At 47.1% G+C, this 19,403-nt stretch overlaps 1 protein-coding gene and 1 long non-coding RNA gene across 2 annotated transcripts in view; one reads left to right on the forward strand and one right to left on the reverse strand.

Moving 5' to 3' along the window:
• KIF5C (kinesin family member 5C) overlaps positions 1-19,403 on the forward strand; it is a 148,968-nt gene that overhangs the window by 38,389 nt on the left and 91,176 nt on the right. Inside the window, exons 2-3 of the mRNA XM_077861652.1 lie at positions 11,319-11,409; positions 18,175-18,248. Coding sequence (XP_077717778.1) covers positions 11,319-11,409; positions 18,175-18,248 — 165 coding nt within the window. The remainder of the gene's footprint in view (positions 1-11,318; positions 11,410-18,174; positions 18,249-19,403) is intronic.
• LOC144291843 (uncharacterized) lies at positions 1,724-16,872 on the reverse strand. The gene is made up of 4 exons (XR_013359415.1): positions 12,055-16,872; positions 6,036-6,353; positions 2,762-5,443; positions 1,724-2,369 (listed from the first exon to the last, which is right to left on the reverse strand). It is a non-coding gene; the product is annotated as an uncharacterized LOC144291843 (long non-coding RNA).

Here is a 19,403-nt window from a genome sequence, read left to right on the forward strand (position 1 = left end):
GGAGGGTGCAAAGGAGAAGAGGCTTCACCAGAGCCCTGGTCTGTTCTTTATTCGGTTGGCGGCCGTGAGAGTGCACAGAGGGAGGAGGCCGAGCAGGGAGCAGGGGAGGCAGCAGATCGGCGCCCTACGGGCTGGGGTGGAGCCCTCACTGGCTCCAGCGCCTTCGGGCCTGCATGACGCGCCTCTGTACCCCGGGTCCCCGGCGACCTGACCCCGCTGCTGGTGGGCCTGTGGGCTGGTGTCCGCAGCCCTCCGGTGCTGCTGGGCCGCTCCTCCAGGGGTGCGCTTTGCACGCCAATCCTGACGGAGCCACCCTGAATTTAGCAACTGTTGCTGGCTTGCGTTAATGCGATCATTCTACGGAACATTTTTCGTCCTGCACTTCATGGGCGTTCCTTTATCAGCAGTATGTAAAGCACGCCACTGCACCCTGGGTGATACCATCACGTTTCAACCCAAATGCATGGAATTCTTAGAAAAAAAATCTATAGTTGAGAGTTAAAATATGTTCTTGGAGGTTCCATGACGAGATGCAATATGGTGTTATGGATAGAAGGCTTGGCTGGGAATCAGAGATTCTGGGTCCTACTCTCAGCTCAAACTGTTGCCTTCTACGTGCTCATGTGAAGTTATTCTCCATCCCCGGAAAGGGAAGTTAATATTCCCACCCAGCCTGTGAAATCGTGGGGTACAAATGGGAGATCAGGGGTCTGCACGTACCATAAAAGCAAAATTGCTGTCCAATACGTGGGCAAATTACAGAATATTAGTTCTATTTGAGGTGATTATGTGCAGGGCGTGATTCCCGGGAGCCCCTGTATGCACCACACCTACACTAGCCAAGGGCAAGTCTGGGCAAACGCCTTTGTATTTCACGTTTTAACTAAAGGGAAGGTTTTCCTAGTGCCGCCGTGGGGCTTCCACGTCGGAGATGCCCCTGGAGCCTGGGCATAACCGGAGGGGTCGGCAACGTGGCGCCTGGCCTGGGCCGCCCGGGCTGGGCCGGGGAGCCGCCTGCAGCGCAGTGTGCCCCAGAAGAGGCCTCCCGTCCCCTTGGCCACCTTCCGTGTGGCAAATAAGCCCTGCATTCTACCCTCTGCGGACAGCTTTAGATCCTCTTTCTGGTGAGGGAAGTCGGATTTCTTTTTTCTCAGACTTGACGGAAAACCAGATCTGCTGAAAAAACCATAGCAGCGATTTTAACCCCTTTCTCCTGAGTATATAAAACATCAAGTTCACGCCAGTTTAAAGTTTAGGGGGCTCAGCTGTTGAGCGCCTGCCTTCGGCCCAGGGCGTGACCCCGGGGTCCCGGGATCGAGTCCCCCGTCGGGCTCCCTGCGTGTGGAGCCTGCTTCTCCCTCTGCCTGGGTCTCTGCCCCACCCCCTCTCATGAATAAATAAATAAAATCTTTTTAAAAATATCGTAAAAAAAATAATAAAGTTTACCTTCTCTTGTGCTACATGTGGTCAGGATTGAAGCTGTTCTTATGGGGAAAGTCCCGGAACATTATTATTGCACGTTAGAGTTGGAAAGATCCAATCTGTGACTTTATAGAGCGGAGGAGGCCCAGAAAAAGAGGCAGATTGGTTAAGATCACGAAGTGGGTGCAGGGTGAGGTCCTGGACTAGACCCTGTGCCCCTGACCCAATCTACTAACCCCTGCATCTTGGCAAATCAGGATACAGAACAGTTACATGGAGAAGACTGGGGGGCGGGGGGGAGTCATTATATTTTGATATGAAACGAAAATCACATATAAATAAGAACCTTAGTTTCATTAACACAGATTCCATTAACTTCGTTAACAGAAGTAACACTTCTGTCTTCATTTTGCCTGTTAGCCAGGCAATAATTCTGAATTTCTTCATTATCACTTGGGCAGTTCCCTTTCTCAGAGTGTTTTTTTCCGCGGCTGTCTGCGATCCTGACAGTGCTTGTGTGTCCACGCAGCGGGACTTTTGGCAGCAAAGGAAGAATTTTAGCCTGGTTTCCTGCAGGAAGAAGGCTTACAACATTCATTCTCGTGTGTTGCCTTTGTTCATTCTTGAGACGTGGTTGGCATCACCTTGGCAACTCAGTAGAAGCCAGTCGTCGTTGCTCCGTCGGTTTCATTACAGCCTCTCCTGAGAGCAGCCTTGGCTTTGGCCGGAACTGGCACCAGCTGCCTTCCTCGGGGCACAGAGCCAGTGTGGGAGGGGGATGGGGATGTCTGGGCCTGGCCCTGGCATGGCGTTTCTGTTCCCAGTCATAGAGTCGTCTCGGCATAGATGGGGGCAGGCGGCAGGGTGGGGAGGAGAACACGGGGGTCTTCATTGTGAGGCTACGTCTGTACATTGGCAGATTCGTGGACTCGGGACCATATATGACACTGTTGGGAAAACGTGGATGGTCACTGCCAGGTGAGGGATGGTTTGCCCCAAGGTGCACCGTGGAGGTTTTTTCTGCTTTGGGAATTTGCAGCTGAGCTTCAGATAAGTGGAAATGTAGGTGATGGGGTAAAGAGGAATAAAGGGGGATACAGAACGAGACCATGCAACTCCACGACTGCTAAGATCTTGGAGGTGGGACATGAGAATGGTCAGCGGCAAAAGCAGTTTCTGACACCCTGGAGAAATACAGTGGGTAATGGTTTTCTCCTCCCTCCCACCCCCAGCACTGTTTCATGGTGTCTTGGCACCCTAACCTTGGTGCTCACCCGTCAGGCATTGGTCATCATCATCATCATCAGCAGCAGCAGCAAGAGTTTTACTGAGCACCTACCTGGTATTTACCCCGACTCTGATCCGTTATTGGTTGGGGCCTGCTGGGTTGGTGCTGGGATGTCTGCCCCTCTGGCTTATGTCAGGTGATAGAGAGGACTCTAGCAGCCAGAGAAGCCGTCAGGCCAGGAGATACATGCAGGTGCTGGAGGTCAGGCCAGCCTGCCTGGAAATGGTGACGATGGAGAGGGTATGGTCAGGACCCTGGAAGCATCTGCCTCCTGTTTCCAGTTGGTGCTACCCTGGAAGTTTCTGGAAGGCTCCTAGTCCCTGCACAAGACAGAAGTCCTCACCTTTCCTAGTATGTATGGCTGCACATTAAAATTTTATTTATTTTTTAGAGTACAGAAGATAACCTTGGAACAGAGTTAATTTTGCTAGGACCCTCGGAAACTAAAGGCCTCATAGAGCTGAGCTTATGAGTTGTAGACTCAGGGGCCTGGAGATGCCTGCGGTGTGATGTGGCATTAGGGTGTCAGAGAGGCATCGGGATGCCGAGTCTCTGAGCTGGTACATTGTGAGTGATTGTCACCTACTAGTATCCTTTCCCTTAAATAGCCACTGCTTGCTGATTTTAGGGTAATACACGTGCTTGGTGTAAATCGGTCTAAACTTTTTATTACAAAGTAACACTGACCATGACACAAGCATTTTCTAGAACAGCGGGCACTCAATAGATCCTTTTTTGCCTGAGCGTACATCTAATTTTCAGAATCCTGAATCGTGGGTCTTAATGGCTCCATTTTACAGATGAGCAAACGGAGCCCCAGAGAGATGGGAGTTATACCCGTGTTTATGTGGATTCATTTACACCCCATATTGGTACGCCGCCTTCCTGCACAATACTTAGTATTAGCTACTGGAATGAGGAGCACAGAAACCCTATTAGTAATCCCTTGAAACGTCCTGTCCTTCTAGTCCACTGTTCTCTTTCTTAAAGCACATGGGTATGTGTTATTTATAGTCTCCCATGAGATTATTCCTTCACTCTGGGCCACTTTGTAAATGTCAAGGCAACAGTACAACAGTGTATTATATTACAATTCCTAGAAACATCTCAGGCCTGTAACATATGTTGAAGTAAATTTTATATGTTAAGTGTCCATGAAAAACTCCTGAGTGGCACCCGGGGGGCTCAGTTGGTTAAGTGTCCAACTCTTGATTTATTTCTTTAATTTAATTTATTTATTTATTAAAAAAATTTTTTTTTCAACTGCTAATTTTTGAATCAGGTCACGATCTCAGGGTTGTGAGGTTGAGTCCCGCATCAGGCTCTGCGCTTGGCGTGGGACCTGCTTAAAATTCTCTCTCTCCCTCCGCCCCCACACTTTCTCTCCCAACAAACAAACAAGCAAACAAAGCCAACTTCTCCTGAGATAAAAATCCACATCACAAAGAAATGCCACTGCATACTTACGAGGACGGTTATCATAAAGAAGAGAAGTCACAAGGGTGCGGAGAAACTGGAACCCTCATACATTGCTGGTGGGAATGTAATGTGGTGCAGCTGCCTTGAGAAAGTGTCAGTTCTTCAAAAATTTTGACCCTATAGAGTTACTCTCTGACCCAGAAATTCCTCTCCCAGGTGGAATATGAAATGAAAGGAGAAATGGAAACACATATCCACCTAAAACTCGTATATGAATGTTCATAGCAGCATTCATAATTGTGAAAAAAGTGGAAACAACCCGAATGTCTGTCCTATGGATGAATCGATACAAAGAATGTGGTTAATCTATGCAGTGGAATATTACTCAGTCATGAAAGCCACATATGGATGACTCTTGAAAACATACTAAGTGGAAGAAAAATGTTACTCAACAAGCTACGTACTGTATGCTTCTGTTTATATGAAATGTCTAAAACAGAGCTACAAAGACCCGGAGAGTGCGAAGTGACTGCTAATGGGTACAGAGTTTCCTTTTGGTGTGATGAAAATCTTAAAATTAGATTCTGGTGATGATGGTCCAATCTTGTAAAGGTTCCAGTGACAGCAGAATGTGCCTTTTCGTTAAAGGGGTGAATTTTGTGGCACGCGAATTATATTTCAATGAACAAAACTTGTGTTGGCACATTTGTGTCGATAAAGAACGAGTATGAACATAAACCCAAGGGCTGCCTGCTTTTTAGTTAATGTTTGGGAACCATCCTTTGAGGTTGTTCCCAAAGCCCTTCATACTGGGTGACTTTATTGAATTTCTCCTCGAGCAAACTACTACAGTGTTTTAGTGCTGCCTTAACCCGGGACACCTTTGGTGTCCTTCAAGTCAGGACAAATCCACACAACTTTTAGGAAGGAAGCGCATCTGTCTTTCCCCTTCTCTCTGACATGAGGGGAAAAGAGATTTAGACAATGGACACGGCTCCCAGCACGAAACAAAGCCGTGATGTTGACGTAGGCAGGTCTCTGCAGGTCTCTCGGCCTCGGTCCGTCGTGTTCTGGAGGACGGTGCCAGGTCTAATGCTTCAGGGAGGCAGTTTAAATCAACGTAAGGACACCGCGTCCCAACAGTTGGAGCCAGTAGAGTTTCGAGCCGTTCATGGTGCGGGCTCGTGGAGGTGGGAGAGGAGGCGGCGGACTATAAGGCCTGTGTTATGAATTCTGGGAGGCCGTGGTTCTCCTTCCCCTGCTGTGCTGCTCCCGTTCTCATAGCAATGACTCTTCGTCCAATGAACTAATCAACTGTGTGTGTGGAAACAATTAGAATTGATTGGGAGGAAAGCAGGAGAAGCAGAGCACCAGAGCCTCGTGCCTGTCGTCTCCTTGATGTCCGGGAGAGAGCCCCTGATTCTAACGCAAGAACTTTGAGACTACTAGACGGGGAGCCAGGAGGTCCAGGTTCAGGGCACAGATCTGCAGCCCACCTAATTGTCCGGGTGGCTTTCTGCAAGCCATCCATCTACCTCTCCTGACCTCCAATTTGTTTATTTGTAAAAATATGATGTTGGGTTGGGCTGACCCTGACGGGCTGACTTTCAGGCTCTAAAACATTCTAGACTTTTTCTTAATAACTTCCAACTTTCCATAGCAAGTCTCACACTTGCCCTTTCCTAGGCTCTGATTGGCTTTTGCCTGTCGCCCCCTTCCCCCGGCGTGTATTGAGCTATTTAATTATGATTGTAAACCGTTTCCAGGACTACTTGGCTGCTTGCATCTCCGTGTACACCACCATGCCCCTCCTCACTGTGCCCCAGGAAGGATATTGGCAGGAGGGGGTCTCGCCTCCTTCCCAGGACCGGCCCGGAACCCCCAAGTTCCACAAAAGGGTTATTACCTACAGAGGGGAGGGGTTCAGTCCTTCTTGACGGCTGCTTTACTTGTGGCTGCAGGATGTTGATCAGCTCCTCTCTTCCTCTTGCCATGGATGTGAGTCTCCAACCTTTGCTTGGTGAACTTGAGGGTGTGCTTGTCCCTGGAGACTTTGAGCAGCCCTATGGCGGGCCGCTGGTATGGGGCGAAGCTGCACGCCTCTCGGACCATGTCTCGCATGAATTTCACGTGCGTGGTGAGGCACCTGTCTCGGTGGCTGTGCCTTGGCTTGTTCACATTCTTCGTCACCTTGTGGTCCTCCTGATTGATCTGCAGTCTCCTACTTTAAGAGTAAATCCAGAGCTGCTTAGGAAAACAACATGATGTGAGGGAGGAACACTTGAAATCAGAGACTTAGGGTTACTTCTCCAAAGTAATAAAGTGGGCCTTAGTTTTCCAGTCTGTGGCATAGGGATAGTCCTAGCTACGTCACGGAGCTACTGTGAGAATTAAATGAGATAAAACAGAAGACGGGTTTGGATGGGAGTGGTAGGTGATGGTGCAGGTAGACCGCAGTGAGAAGGTGGCCAGCAGAGGCTGAAAGAACTTGCCATCCCATATACTTTCAGGAAGGAAGTCACATGGACACCTGGCACAGGGACTTAATGATTGTTCTCAGAAATCTGTTCATCTTCCTAATACTCCTCCGTGTCTAAAGATAATTCCACAGAGTGGGTTTAATTCTTGCTGTGGAAATTGGAAATTTAAGGTTTTTTTTTTTTTCCTGTTTCTTTCTTAGTAATGATAGAGAAAAATCATTCAAATCATTGGGTGCCTTGGGTCCCAACCCTTGGTTAGTTTTAAACATTGTTATGAGATTACTTCTCGATAACCTCTTCTTGGGTAATTAATTTCAGTTTGCTTAACGTCCCTCCTGGTGCCCATCTTCTAAATGTTGAAGTGAGTCTTTTGCTTTCCTCCATCTCCCAGAGTAATATTCCTTACAGGCTGGGGAACGGTTGTTGGGTAATGGGTCAAATGAAGGCCATATGGTTCATGGACACTTTGCTCTCAACAACTTGATAGGAAGTGGTTCGATTTCTTTTTTTAATTTAAACTATAAAAATGTAAGAACCATCTGCTGTTATTTTTTGCATGTGATCCTGGTAAGTTATTTAGTTAGATTGCTCCTGTGCAATTAGTTGCTCTCTATGGAGGCTTTTGTGGCAAAGCTGGGTTATTTCCTTTTCAGTTGTAATGTATATGGAATGTGCATGTCCCATCCAGATTCTTTTCAAAAATTGCAGCAGGTTTGCCTAGATGCAGTGAACTCTTGGGATTTATATGGCTTCTTAGCTGCTTAAATGTTTAAATTGTAGTGGTCCATTTGATTGGTTGAGAATAGGTCACGTACTAATTGCTATGGAGCAAACCAAATAGGGTAATGTGATAGAGAGTGATGCCAGGGTGGGGGGTAGGGCGGGATTGCTTTAGTTAGGAGCTTGGACACCCTCAAAGGAGGAGAAATTGGAGTTGACATCTGAAGGGTGATAAAGAGACAGCCAGACGAAGATGTCTGGTGAGCCAAATGAAGATCTGCAGTGAGAGAATTCAAAGGGGAAGGAAGTGAAGAGCAAAGGACCTGAGCCATGCAATACACTGAGGAATAAGCCAGAGAATGAAGTCCAAGGCAGAGGAGAATGCAGGGAGATGGAGGTGAAGAAGGTCTAGTCTAACAGCAGCCATTGGAGGTTTTTAAGGGAGGATTTGATGTCATCTGATTTACAGTTGTAGAAAGCTCACCCAGCTCACCCTGGCTGCTAAGTGGAAATTGGGTAGTTAGGAGCAAGAATGGAGTCAAGGAGACCCGTGAGCAAACTATAGCTGTTGTCCGATGAGAAGCCGGGGTGGCTTGGGCTCAGGTTGTGTGGTATAGATGATGAGACACAATCAATTTGGGATATATTTGAGATTTGGAAACTTTGGGGCATACCTAATGATTTTGGTCTCTTACTCAGATATGGAGTGCTTGATGACTTTTGGTCAGTTAAGTTTGAGATGGCTAATGGAATCCAAGTGGAAATGTCTGGTGGGTGATGGAGTATATGAATCTGGAGCTTGGATGAGATTTAAATTATGTGAAGGTCAAGAGCGTAGACAGAGACGAGGCTGAGGTGTCTAAGTCTGGGACACACTGTGGTTTAGAAGTCTGGAAGAGACACCAGCAAAAGACACCGACAGGGTAGCCAGAGGGATCGGAGAACCATGTGCTGAATGGGTGCCTGGAAAGGAAAGTCTCTCCAGGAGTAATTGGCGCCCTCACCGTTCAATTTCAAGTGTTAGCACTTAGCACCCCTATTAAAATGTTCATTGAAAGATGTATTCTGAAGCTGCACATTTAGTGACTTCTGGAGCACTCAGGACCCAACGCCTGTCCATGGAAACCCTCAGGCACAGTGGGATCAGAAACAGGGCGACTCTCGTCTCCCGGGGGCCCGGGGGGAGGGGGCTTGCTGAGGTCTCTCTCAGGGTTTGTGAGAGTTTCTTACCATTACCAAAGCAGCAAAGAGTCATTTGTTCATTGTTGTTGTTAAATGACAGTTGCCTATACGGCTTGCATGGCTAAGCCACAAGTCAGTTCTTGGAAAATAATGAGTAACTATATTTTAATTCTCAGTTTTAATTTCAAGAGTCTAAGGTTCACTTAAAATAAAAGCCTGTATATCCAACTCCGTGTATAAAAAGACAAAAATACTTACATTTTTAACTTCTCTATATTCCAGTCCTGATGAGAAGTCTCAAAACAAATCATTTTCTAAATTTTATCTTTTCTCAAAAGCAGTTTCTGTTTGGGAGTTAACTTCAGCTTATGGAAAATTGTTGTATTATCTATTTGTCACTTGATAAATATGATTTAAATGAGTAGTAGAGATTTCTTGCTTTCTATCTCTCTTCAAGTGAATGTATATACACTCTGACAAACATTTTAAGTTGAAGGGCAAAATTGGGGAGTCCTCTGTTTTTTTTTGTATGATTTACTATAAATTAATAAGTCATTTTTCCTGCCGTAGGAAGTGTACTTTCTCCAAAACACAAAGCAGTATTGTTCTGGAAACAAGATGGTTTATTTTGGTGATTCTCATCGTTATTTAGAGAAATAATGGATTTGTTTGAAATTAAGCAAAGCTACAGTTTCTTTTAGGAAGGTTCAATGGATAACAAATACTAACTCAAACTCTGTATATGTTTATTTTAATCTTTTTGCCTTACTGGCATTTAGTTAATTTTATGAATAGATAAAGCTAATAAGAATGTAGTGGGCAGATTATTGGCAATAGATGGTGGTGAGGAATATTCTCTTGGTTATTCAACCAAATACTTGGTTCACTAATGGAATGAGACTTGCAGGGAACAAAACATCAGAAAATAACCCCTTTCCATAATTTTAACAAAATGACTGACTCTGCTGCTTTGTGGAGAAATAAAATTTGGAGGCACCTGGTGGCTCAGTTGGCTAAGCATCCAACTCTTGATTTTTGGCTCAAGTCTTGATCTCAGGGTTGTGAGTTCAAACCCCCTGTTGGGCTCCATGCCGGGTGTGGTGCCTACTTAAAAAAGTTTTCATGTTACCTCAAAATTTTCCTTTTCTTCTAAGACCAAACTGGAAATAGCTCATTTATCTGGTTGGCTCAATCCCACCTTCATTTTTTTTTTTTTTTTAATTTTTATTTATTTATGATAGTGAGAGAGAGAGAGAGAGGCAGAGACACAGGCAGAGGGAGAAGCAGGCTCCATGCACCGGGAGCCCGACGTGGGATTCGATCCCGGGTCTCCAGGATCGCGCCCTGGGCCAAAGGCAGGCGCCAAACCACTGCGCCACCCAGGGATCCCTCAATCCCACCTTCAAAGGCCGAAGGCTCGGGCCTTCACTTGAAGCATAGGACCTTCCCTGTGTGCAGCACTCCCCAGGGTCAGGAATGAGTAAAACACCAAGCCAGCTGCGTATGTTTGTGTGAAGATTATAGGATGTAGCAAGCCTTGTCCCTGGGTCCCTCGTGAGCAGTTATCTTTTTGAGGCATTGGACTGCCCTGGGAGAAGGTTCCTGATGTCCAAGCCGTGTGTAGGAGGTGCAGGGTGGGAGTGAAGGAGGCTCTGGGCTCGCCTCTTTCCTTCCCTTCTCCTGCCACCTCCTCTAACCACTTGGAGGAAACGAAGATGAAGGGCTGCCCGGGTGGATGGGGCCGTGGGAAAGGGCAGGGGGAGGGCCACTCCTTGCCTGGAAGAAGACCCTGTTATGGGGGGGCGGTCTCCCTGGGAAGGGACTGTCTGGCCTCCTTCCGTGGCCCTTAGCACTGGGCCTTGGTGAACGTTACGTGCGTGGTTGGGGGTCGGGGCAGACAGCTCTTCCCTTCCCCTCTGACAGTTACTTCCTTGAATGGCACATGACTCAGCGTCAGACCGAACCCCAAGGTCCTACACCTGGGGAGATCACTTGATTTGCTGTGCAGAGGCGCCCTCCGCCCAGTTAAGGCAGCACTTACACATGTGAGGAGATTGCTGGAATTCTTCAGGATACAAAGCAATAGTATCTTACTACTAAGAGCAGCTTCTTGAGTCTGATCATGTCAGAGTTTATTCCCATTGGATAAAATCTAAGCACATGACCTTGGCTAACAGTGCCTTGCATTAACTGGCTCCTGATTTCCTTTCTCCTCTCCTTTTCTACGACCCTCCAGTTCCTTGAACCCTCCAGACCCCCCCTCCCCACCCTGTATGTCCACCCTATGCTCTGTGTGGTATCTCCCATGGCTCTTCACTCGCCTCAGTCTTTCTCATCTTTTAAAAATCCACTTAACAGGTGTTTCTTCAGAGAGGCCTGCTTTGCTCCATCATCCTCTCTGTCCCATTATTTTGCACCTGGGCATTTTGTATTTCCTTGGGCGCTTGCTTTCTGCCACGCTTGATTGAATGCTTTATTTATAGGCCGGACATTTTTCTGATTTGGCTAGCCTCTCGTCTATCCCTGGTTCAGGAGACGCTCTCAAAAAATAAGTGAATGAATGAAGTGTCCGCCTACTTTTCATCAGAAAAAGTGTTTCAAGTAAAAAAGAAAAAGTTGTTTCTCAGATCCTCAACGTGCTATTGCACAAATGCCCATCGTACGTGTGGTAATTCCCCAGTCTTGGTACGGAGCTGCCTTTAAGGATAGGGCTTGTGATTTAGTGCCTGTGGTCTAACTACTATTAGTGCTTTTAATTCCTCAACTTCTAATGTGTTTTCTCCGCCCTTTCCTTTCGTCTTTTTTAGCAAGGGAAGCCATATGTCTTCGATAGAGTGCTGCCTCCCAGCACGACCCAAGAGCAGGTTTACAATGCGTGTGCAAAGCAAATTGTCAAAGGTAAGTGCTATTTCTTTATTTCCTCCTGGGCCTTTCAGAGTAATTGAAAACATTAAGTGATATTTGCAGCCTAGGAATCAATGTGCCTTGACTCTAAGCAGAGGCCTGTTAATTGGAAACACTGAATTATGGCCCGAGCTCTGGCCCTGGTTTGCTATGATGTCAGGCGAGTTCTTGAACCTCTCTGTACCTCCTTGCCAGGAAAATTTCTTTATTTCTTTTGCCACCTTTTTGGCAGTAATAACTGCCACCTAGAAGCTTACAAGCTATGGTCACACTATTTCTGTAATGGTTTTAAAATACTCCTGTAGGTATGAGGCCTCCTTTTTACTTTGAAGGAGACGAAAATATATATTTCTGATGCTCGGTTGCATATTTTTGGCTGATTTATTTTGTACATCTGTCCCTTCAGGGAGAGGCCTTACCTGTGGAAAATTCTTGGGCATCAAGGAATTTTCTACAGCATCATAAAATCACATTACCTTGTTGGTTATTGAGCTGGTCTTGCTACTCAGCATTCCTTAAATATACTTTTGTCTAACCCACTTTCAACCTTTCCACTCAGATACTAACGTTTGTTCCTCCAAATAGATAGCCCGAAGCCTAAATTTCTCTCAGAGATCAGCCCTTTTCTCCGGGACTTACCTTGACCCTGCAGGATCTGTGTCAAAGTAACAGCAGGGAGATGAAGCAATTTACGGGCTGCTCTCTACCTTGCCCTTTCAAATCAGGGGCAGGCTGGAGCTTGCCCTGGGGGAGCTCGCCATCTGGACAGAGCTGAGGGGCGTCTCCGGCTACTGTGCTTTTCATCTTCAAATCTTTACCTTCAACTCCGAATGCTTTGGCGGCTGTGCTTTCAAATATCCTGATGTTGCCGTCTTTTATAGGCAGCTCTGGATTTAAAGAGCAAAAGGCAGAAGCAGAATGCAAAAAAGCACCTTGTGATGCAAGATGTTCTTGTTTTCGGGAGCCGAGCTGACTAACCTATTTGAAATGCATGAATGCCAGCCCCGAGTGCATCTGTTAGATTAGTTCTGACCCTGGACACCTGCGTGGGAGGTTGAGTCAGTATGTAATGTTCCTCGCTGAGGTGTATGGTTATGCACACTCCTGTTGCAGATATCAATTAATTTTGAAGGTCTTCATGGTGAGATTATTACAGAAAACAGAAGAGAAAAAAGCATGCCTGAATTTGGGCTCTTCTTGAATTAATACTGTGAGCCTGTGTCTGGTGGTAATATTGGTCTTCTCTCTGCTTCTATTCTTTTGTATCTCTTCTTGTCTAAAAATGTTCCCTCTCTCTCTTTCTCTGTCTCTCTCTCTGTCTCTCTCTCTGGCGTGTATAGTTCTAGTTTGCTCCTAGTCAGCCTTCACCATTATCAGACTCTTCCTTATTTTTATTAAAGTAAGATTAATCACACATGAGCCATAATTTCCTTCTTTTTCTCTCCCCTTCCATTATCAGAACCAAATAGTATTTACCACGTGCTGTGCTAAGCATGAGGTCCATTTAAATACATCTCTAAGTTGATGTTGTAATTAGAGATAGATGCACTCTATTTTTAAAAATCCCGTGATTAACAAATAATCATAATCTTTCAGTCTTCATTACTAGAGGAGTGGAGTCTCTTCCAGTGTTCAGGTTTTTTGGTACTATGGAATGTCAGAAATAGGTAATCCTTGGAAAGTTCTTGCAAAGATGTGACCTAACTGGATAACCTGAGGTCCAACATATGATGAGCCACCAAGAAAGCCATTTACAGTAATGTTAGGCTCCGACGTGATAAGATAAACATCTATTTTTCACGCACTATAATTGTACCACGAGCATAAGCATTTTCTAACAATAGAGTACCTTCTTTTCCCTTGAAAGGAAATTATTAGGGAATGATGAAGGCCTAATTTAACTTTTTTTTTTTTTTTTTTTTAAATATCCACTGAAGTTACTGTGAGGGGAAGTGGCTGTGTTATTTCTGCATCAGCAAAGTAAAGCACAGATATATAAGAAAGAGCTCTTGGAACAGTTACTAGGTTTCTTTTGTCATGACAAGCCCTATTTAAATCAGTAAAGGAAGGTGGTGCTGTAGGGACCTCTTTTTCTAGAGGCCAGGAATTCAATCCCATAACATCTGAAGGTCACCACAGTCCCCAAGCTTCATGACAATGTAGTGAACCCGTGAGCTTTCCTTTCAAGGCTCTCTGAACCTTTAACGTTTTTGATATTCAGGAAGACTCCTTTTAACTGGATGGCTTTATTCTTTCTTGTTTTTTTTCATTCCCTCCAACTTCAGTGGGTTTTAAAAAAACATATTTCAAACGTTCGCTTGTAGAATTCTGGTATCTCCCACACTCCCATCTTTGTCTGGTGTGTGTTTTGCAAAGTGTTGCCTGAAAGGGTATATAGAATTCTCCGTTTCTTCCAGAAGAGCTTATAGGATTTGTGACTATCAGCATGGTAAATAGGAAGGTTTCTGTGGACGCCGTAGGAATTAAAAACCATGGTTACTGCTTGCTATTGTTGCCGTGTGGGTAACTATTTCCCGGTCTACAGAAGTCACTCTGGGCATTTGCCTTTCAAATTAACTAGATGTAGACTGACTGTACAGGCCTAGAAGAGGTGGTTTCTTGTTTTCTAGGTCTCATTTCTTTCAGCTTCATTCATTTGGTTGTTCCTTTTATTCCTTCCTGTATGCAAGGATATTAAGCATTTGCCATGCGCTGTAAGCACTGCTAGGGACTGAGAATCAGCAAGATACACAAGACCAAGAAGCTCCACGTACAGGGGAAGAAACAGGTGCAGCGGTAGTTATCATACTCATGGGTAGTACATGCTCTAAGATGGCTAAGTGCAAAATGCTGTGAGACCCCAGAAGAAAGTCACTTGGGACTGATTTTGGTGAGTGGGGGTGAGGATTGGAGAATTAAGGGTTCTTGGAAAGGCCGGGTCCTGACGACTGTACGGTATAGCAGGGCCGCACAAGCACAAGGAGCAGCAAAAGCATAAGGGCACAGATTTTATGGCGTGTTTGGGCAACGTAGAGTTGTTGCAAGGTGCCTCGGGGCTGGGACCTAAAAGGAGAGTTTGGATCAGAGTTTGGTGGAAATGGATGTGGACTCACTGAGAAGTTTTAAGCTCAGGATACTATAAGGTCTATTTTATTATATTATATGTGACTCTTAAGAAGAAATATATTTATTTGGCTACTGCTATCTCGCAGGCCCCCTCTGTGCTCTTTATATGTGTTATTGTATTTTAAGTCTCCACAGTTTTATGAGGTGTGAGCATGATTGTTCCCGTTGTACTAAAGAGGAATTTGAGGTCAGGTAACTTGGCCAGGTCAGTTAGGGGACTCGAGCCCGAGCTTGCTTGTCTTCCTGAATGTGTCTGCACCATCCTGCCCCCACTTTCCTGGTGGGCTCATCATGAGCACTTAGGAACGATTTATGAGTTGTTACTTTTCTATCAGGCCATATGGACTATTACCCAAGCACTGCAAAAAGAGGGATTGGAATGGAAGTGGGGAGAGGGGAGAGAATAGAGACCATGGTCCCGTGGCCTTGGGGTGGCCCTGCCTGCCGTCCAGCTGTGAGATGCACTTCCATTCTGGAGATGCAGCCGGGCCGGCCGTTCTGGTTTGCCACGAGCGTTCAGCAGGGCTGCCCCTGGGCATGTGGCCTCCTTGAGTAGTTTGGTTGGCTCCCCAGAGCCTAAGGATTCCAAGGCAGGGATGACTTGTCAGCTACTGTTGCCACTGACAGGCCATCATTTTACCTGGGGGAGTTGGTAGGAGGCCATGACAGCCTTCTCAGGAACTTCCGTGATTACATCTTCCCCAAATTCTTACCCAACAGTGGAGCTAACTCTTCTGCTCTGGCCAAGATCTGGTCTCAGAACTAGCCAAACCTGGGTAGGAAAACTGGCTTCCGAAGTCTATAGCAAGAGTCGAGGAGAGTTTTCTAGCATCCCACTCTTCTTCACCTTCCTGTCTGGAGGTGAGAAGGCTCTTCCCACCTGCAGCGGAATCTCTCTCTGGGTCTGCTTGGCTGCTGGATGGACGTGTGCTGCGTTTGTGGGTGCCAACGGCTGCGTGGCGTGAGCTGAGATCACATCGCGCCAGAGCCCATCACAAAGCAAGGTTCTGTCTGGCTGAGCTGGTTCCTGGCCCTGCGGCTGGCGCATAGAAATAGTCATTCTGTTACGGGAGAGGCTCTGAAACAAATGCTTTCCTCGGGCCCAGGAACTGTCATTCAGCATGATGAAAGTGCCTTTCTGTGGGCTGTTTCTGTGAGGGCTGAGTGGGGGTGGTTGTGCGGCTCAGCGTGGCGCTCCCCCACCCTGCTTTCCCCGCGGCCAACCCGAATGCCCTGTGTGCTCACTTGCCTCCTGCCTCTCCCCTTCCCTGAGAATCAAACACAGGCTAGGTAAACAAACTGACCCCCAAAACATGGAGTTTGGAAGAAAATAGAGAACACGGAGTTCGAAGCGTTTTCTTTCCTTTTTAAATTACCATTTAATTCACAATTGAGTTGATCGAGGACCTCAGCTCTGTTCAACCTTGAACACTAGAGATAGGTTCTCCAGCAAGGAACCGATTGGAACGTGATTGTAAATAGGTCCTTAGTGGCCAAGGAGAGGTTGTTCTGGTGGGGTTTTATGTGCTCTCTTTTCTTAAAAAAAAAAAAAAAATTGGGCTCCGTGTTGAAATAGCAGCACCAGACAGTCAAGGATTCCCCGAGTCTCACGTGATCCTTAGCTCCCTGCTCCAGAACAAGTGGCGCTCCCTTGAGCTCTTGCTTTCCTGTGTGTGTCCCAGGCCTTACCCTGCAGGCGTGCGGGGAGCAGCAGCTAACCAGGGGTTGGGACCGTGCATTCTCCTTAGGAGGGCTGGATTCGGAGGCGTAGACCCCGTCCGGGGGAGCCTAATTCCGGTGCCCTGGCCCCGCTGCTTCTTGGCAGAGGAGGGAGCATGTGCTGGGTTTTCTCTTGTCGGTGGGGCTCTGGTGCTGAGCTGAGGCGTTGCTCAGAGCCACCTCCTGCATGCACGTGCCCTCGTGGGGTGGCCAGCGGCCTGCTAGGAGGGGCGGCGGGACCTAGACCCTTGGCCTTGGCCTCCCTACCCCTGGTCTGATGCCTGGGCCTGCAGGTCCCAGGGCGCGTCCCACACAAGCGCTGAAGGTAAGGAAGCCCTTCCAGGGCAGGGGCAGATGTTTCATTTCTAACAAAGAGAAGCTTCAGTGCTGGATTGTGGCTGGCATTCCAACTGTCTGGAGTTGTTTATGCCACGGATACCGAATTTTAAAAGTACCCTTGGGTCCCTCAGAGCCCACTGCACTCACGGGCGCTCAGATGCTCTCCATTTGGAATCTCTTCTCTGAACAGGTTGGCATTTTCGTGAAAACTGAAGCTTGAACCTCCACCCCTTACATTGTAGTCAAGGTTTTGCTTCTCCTGTTCCCAAGGAAACCATTACCAGAAGTTTGATATGTGTGAACATTCTCTCCCTCCCTCCTCTCTCAATATAGCTTGACACAAACTCCGGAGGGCTGCTAGGATTAAAAAAAAAATGCTGCTGCTTAATTTCCCTCTCTTTTTTTTTTTGCTTCCTGAAGGAAAATCGCAATCTCTTTTCTGACCCCTGTTCCCATTCCTCAGCTCAATAGCCTCAGATCAAGAAAATGTATGTATATTGGAAAAAAAAAATTGAGAAAAGCTAACAAAACAGCAAACATTGATTGGCATAAAATTCAGAGACCAAACCCACAAACCGGCCAGCCTGATCGGGGCCTGAACTCGATGGAGCTGGTGGCCTGGCTTGATGCTGAAGGGGACGGTGGCCCTGAAGAGGACGCCCCAGTAGGGGTTCCCCCGGCCACCCCCACTGTCCTCTCAGGAGTGGGACTTCCTCCCCTTATGTAGAGATGTTGGGCCAAGGACATTGATTATGTACTATTTCCCTTTCGGTGATATTGATGCGGGTGAAGGAGGATTGAGGGAAACGGGTGCTGAATCTACTTTAATCACGTCTGCCACCTTGAGGGAGTTCCCACAGGTGATCTTCAGTGCAAAGCAGCATCTGTCCTCACGCTCCCCCCTCCCCCGTCCCCCCTATTCCCGGCATGTGGGGCTGGGCACAGCGAGCTCGTTGTGAGCAAAGGAAACCCCCGATGCGCCGGGGCCTGGCCGCCCTGCTAGCGCAGTCACTGCGGACACAGACGTGTGACCCCTGCGTCAGGCTGGCTGGGCGCACAGAGCGGGGCCTGGCCTGCCCCCCAGCTCCCCAGCTGTGCCCAAGGGCCCCGCGCCGCCGGCCTGAGAACCCTTCCCGAGGGCTGACCCCATCACATCCTGGGGGGGATATTCTCTTCTACACCTCACTCCAGAGACTCAGGACACTGATAAGGTTTTTCTTCCTCCCACCGATCCCAGGAGATCGATTTAGAGAAGAAAACTCGAGTATCTTTCTCCTAAAAAAGTGTATTGCTCCATATCTGTCTTAATGTTACTGGGAGAGAGAGAGTGTCTGCCTCTTTCTTCATTATTCTGTGGGAATGTGAGTACATTTCTCCTTATTTGTGGAACAGTGGAGGCCTTCATTTCTGCTTTTATCTCGCCATTCTACTTAAAATGCAAATGGAGCTGAAATACATCATTTGTGTGAAAAAAATGAGATGGGCCATTTGGAAAATGTAATTTTAAAACATGGAGCCACACTAGCATATGATCAAAGTAATGAGTTAATTTTAATTTCTTTTTCTTGCTTGCAGATGTCCTTGAGGGTTATAATGGGACGATTTTTGCGTATGGACAGACGTCCTCAGGAAAGACACACACCATGGAGGTAAGACTGCAGCACGCAGTGAGGCACTGGTGGGGCCACACGCATCCAGGGCAGACGGCCCCGACGGCCGCAGGGCTGGTTGAGAGGCGGGTCACGTTTGACCGATTCATTCTGTCTCTGTGGACCTTCAAAATAACGGGGAGTAATAACATCTCAGGAGTTGAGAATTTTAAAAAAATCCTCTGTTGGTAGCTCGCTCAGAATGGTGATAGTAAACTCTATTCCAAGACTCCTCCGTAGGCTCAGCAGCAGCGTAAGCATCCTTAGGGACCGCAGCCCTAATCTCCCTGAGAAAGCCTGTGGTGAGGATCATGTATGCGGAGGAGGGCCACTCTGGGGAGGTGAGATTGCTCAGAAGAAATAAAAAACTCTAGGTCAGGCTTGAAGAAGGTGACTTGTGGACCAAATTCAGCCCAGACACGTGTTTTGGTTTGGCCTGCACCATGTGTTTTTTTAAAGTTTTTGAATTTATTATTATTATGTGTCTTATTAAAATTGCAGGCAGTGCTTACAATGGGACGATTTCCCATAATTTTAGGTCTGTAAATTTGGTTGAAAATTCTGAAGACCTTACAACTGGGTGCAATCTCACCGTACCATAGAGTGTAAGCTTCACGAGAGCAGAGATCTTCATTGTCTTGTTCGCCTACCTGTTCACTCACATTTCTAGTGTGTGGAACAGCGGGTGTCACCTGGGCGGGGATCGATGAGGTATCCGTTGAGTTGATCCCTTCGTGGTGGCCGTGGCCGTGCGGTCCGCCCCGGCCTCCTGCGTGCACACCTGTGAAGCTGTGACCCCAGCTCAGGCTGTGGGCCCAGGCTGTCCCCCAGACGAGGCACATCTGCGGGCCGAATTAGCCCCCTCTACCTCCTCTTCTGCTTTCTGCCACGAACTCCCCTTTAGAGCTGGATAATTCTTCTAAAGGCTGAGCCCCCGACGGGTGAGGAGAGGTAGGAGAGTGGTTATTACAAGAAACTGCACAGAGGAAGTTTGGGGAATTCAGCTTACAAGCAGCAGGGTAAGATGGATCCTTGATCCTTCAAGCTTAGGATTTTCATTGACGGTGCCCTCCTGGGAATGTCACAGAGACACGTGGGCTGCAGAATCGGTTTAGCTTATGAATCATTCCTATTGAAGAGGAGATTTCAAAGGCA

The sequence above is a fragment of the Canis aureus genome, chromosome 20, assembly GCF_053574225.1.
Source record: "Canis aureus isolate CA01 chromosome 20, VMU_Caureus_v.1.0, whole genome shotgun sequence".
NCBI classification, from domain to species: Eukaryota; Metazoa; Chordata; class Mammalia; order Carnivora; family Canidae; genus Canis; species Canis aureus.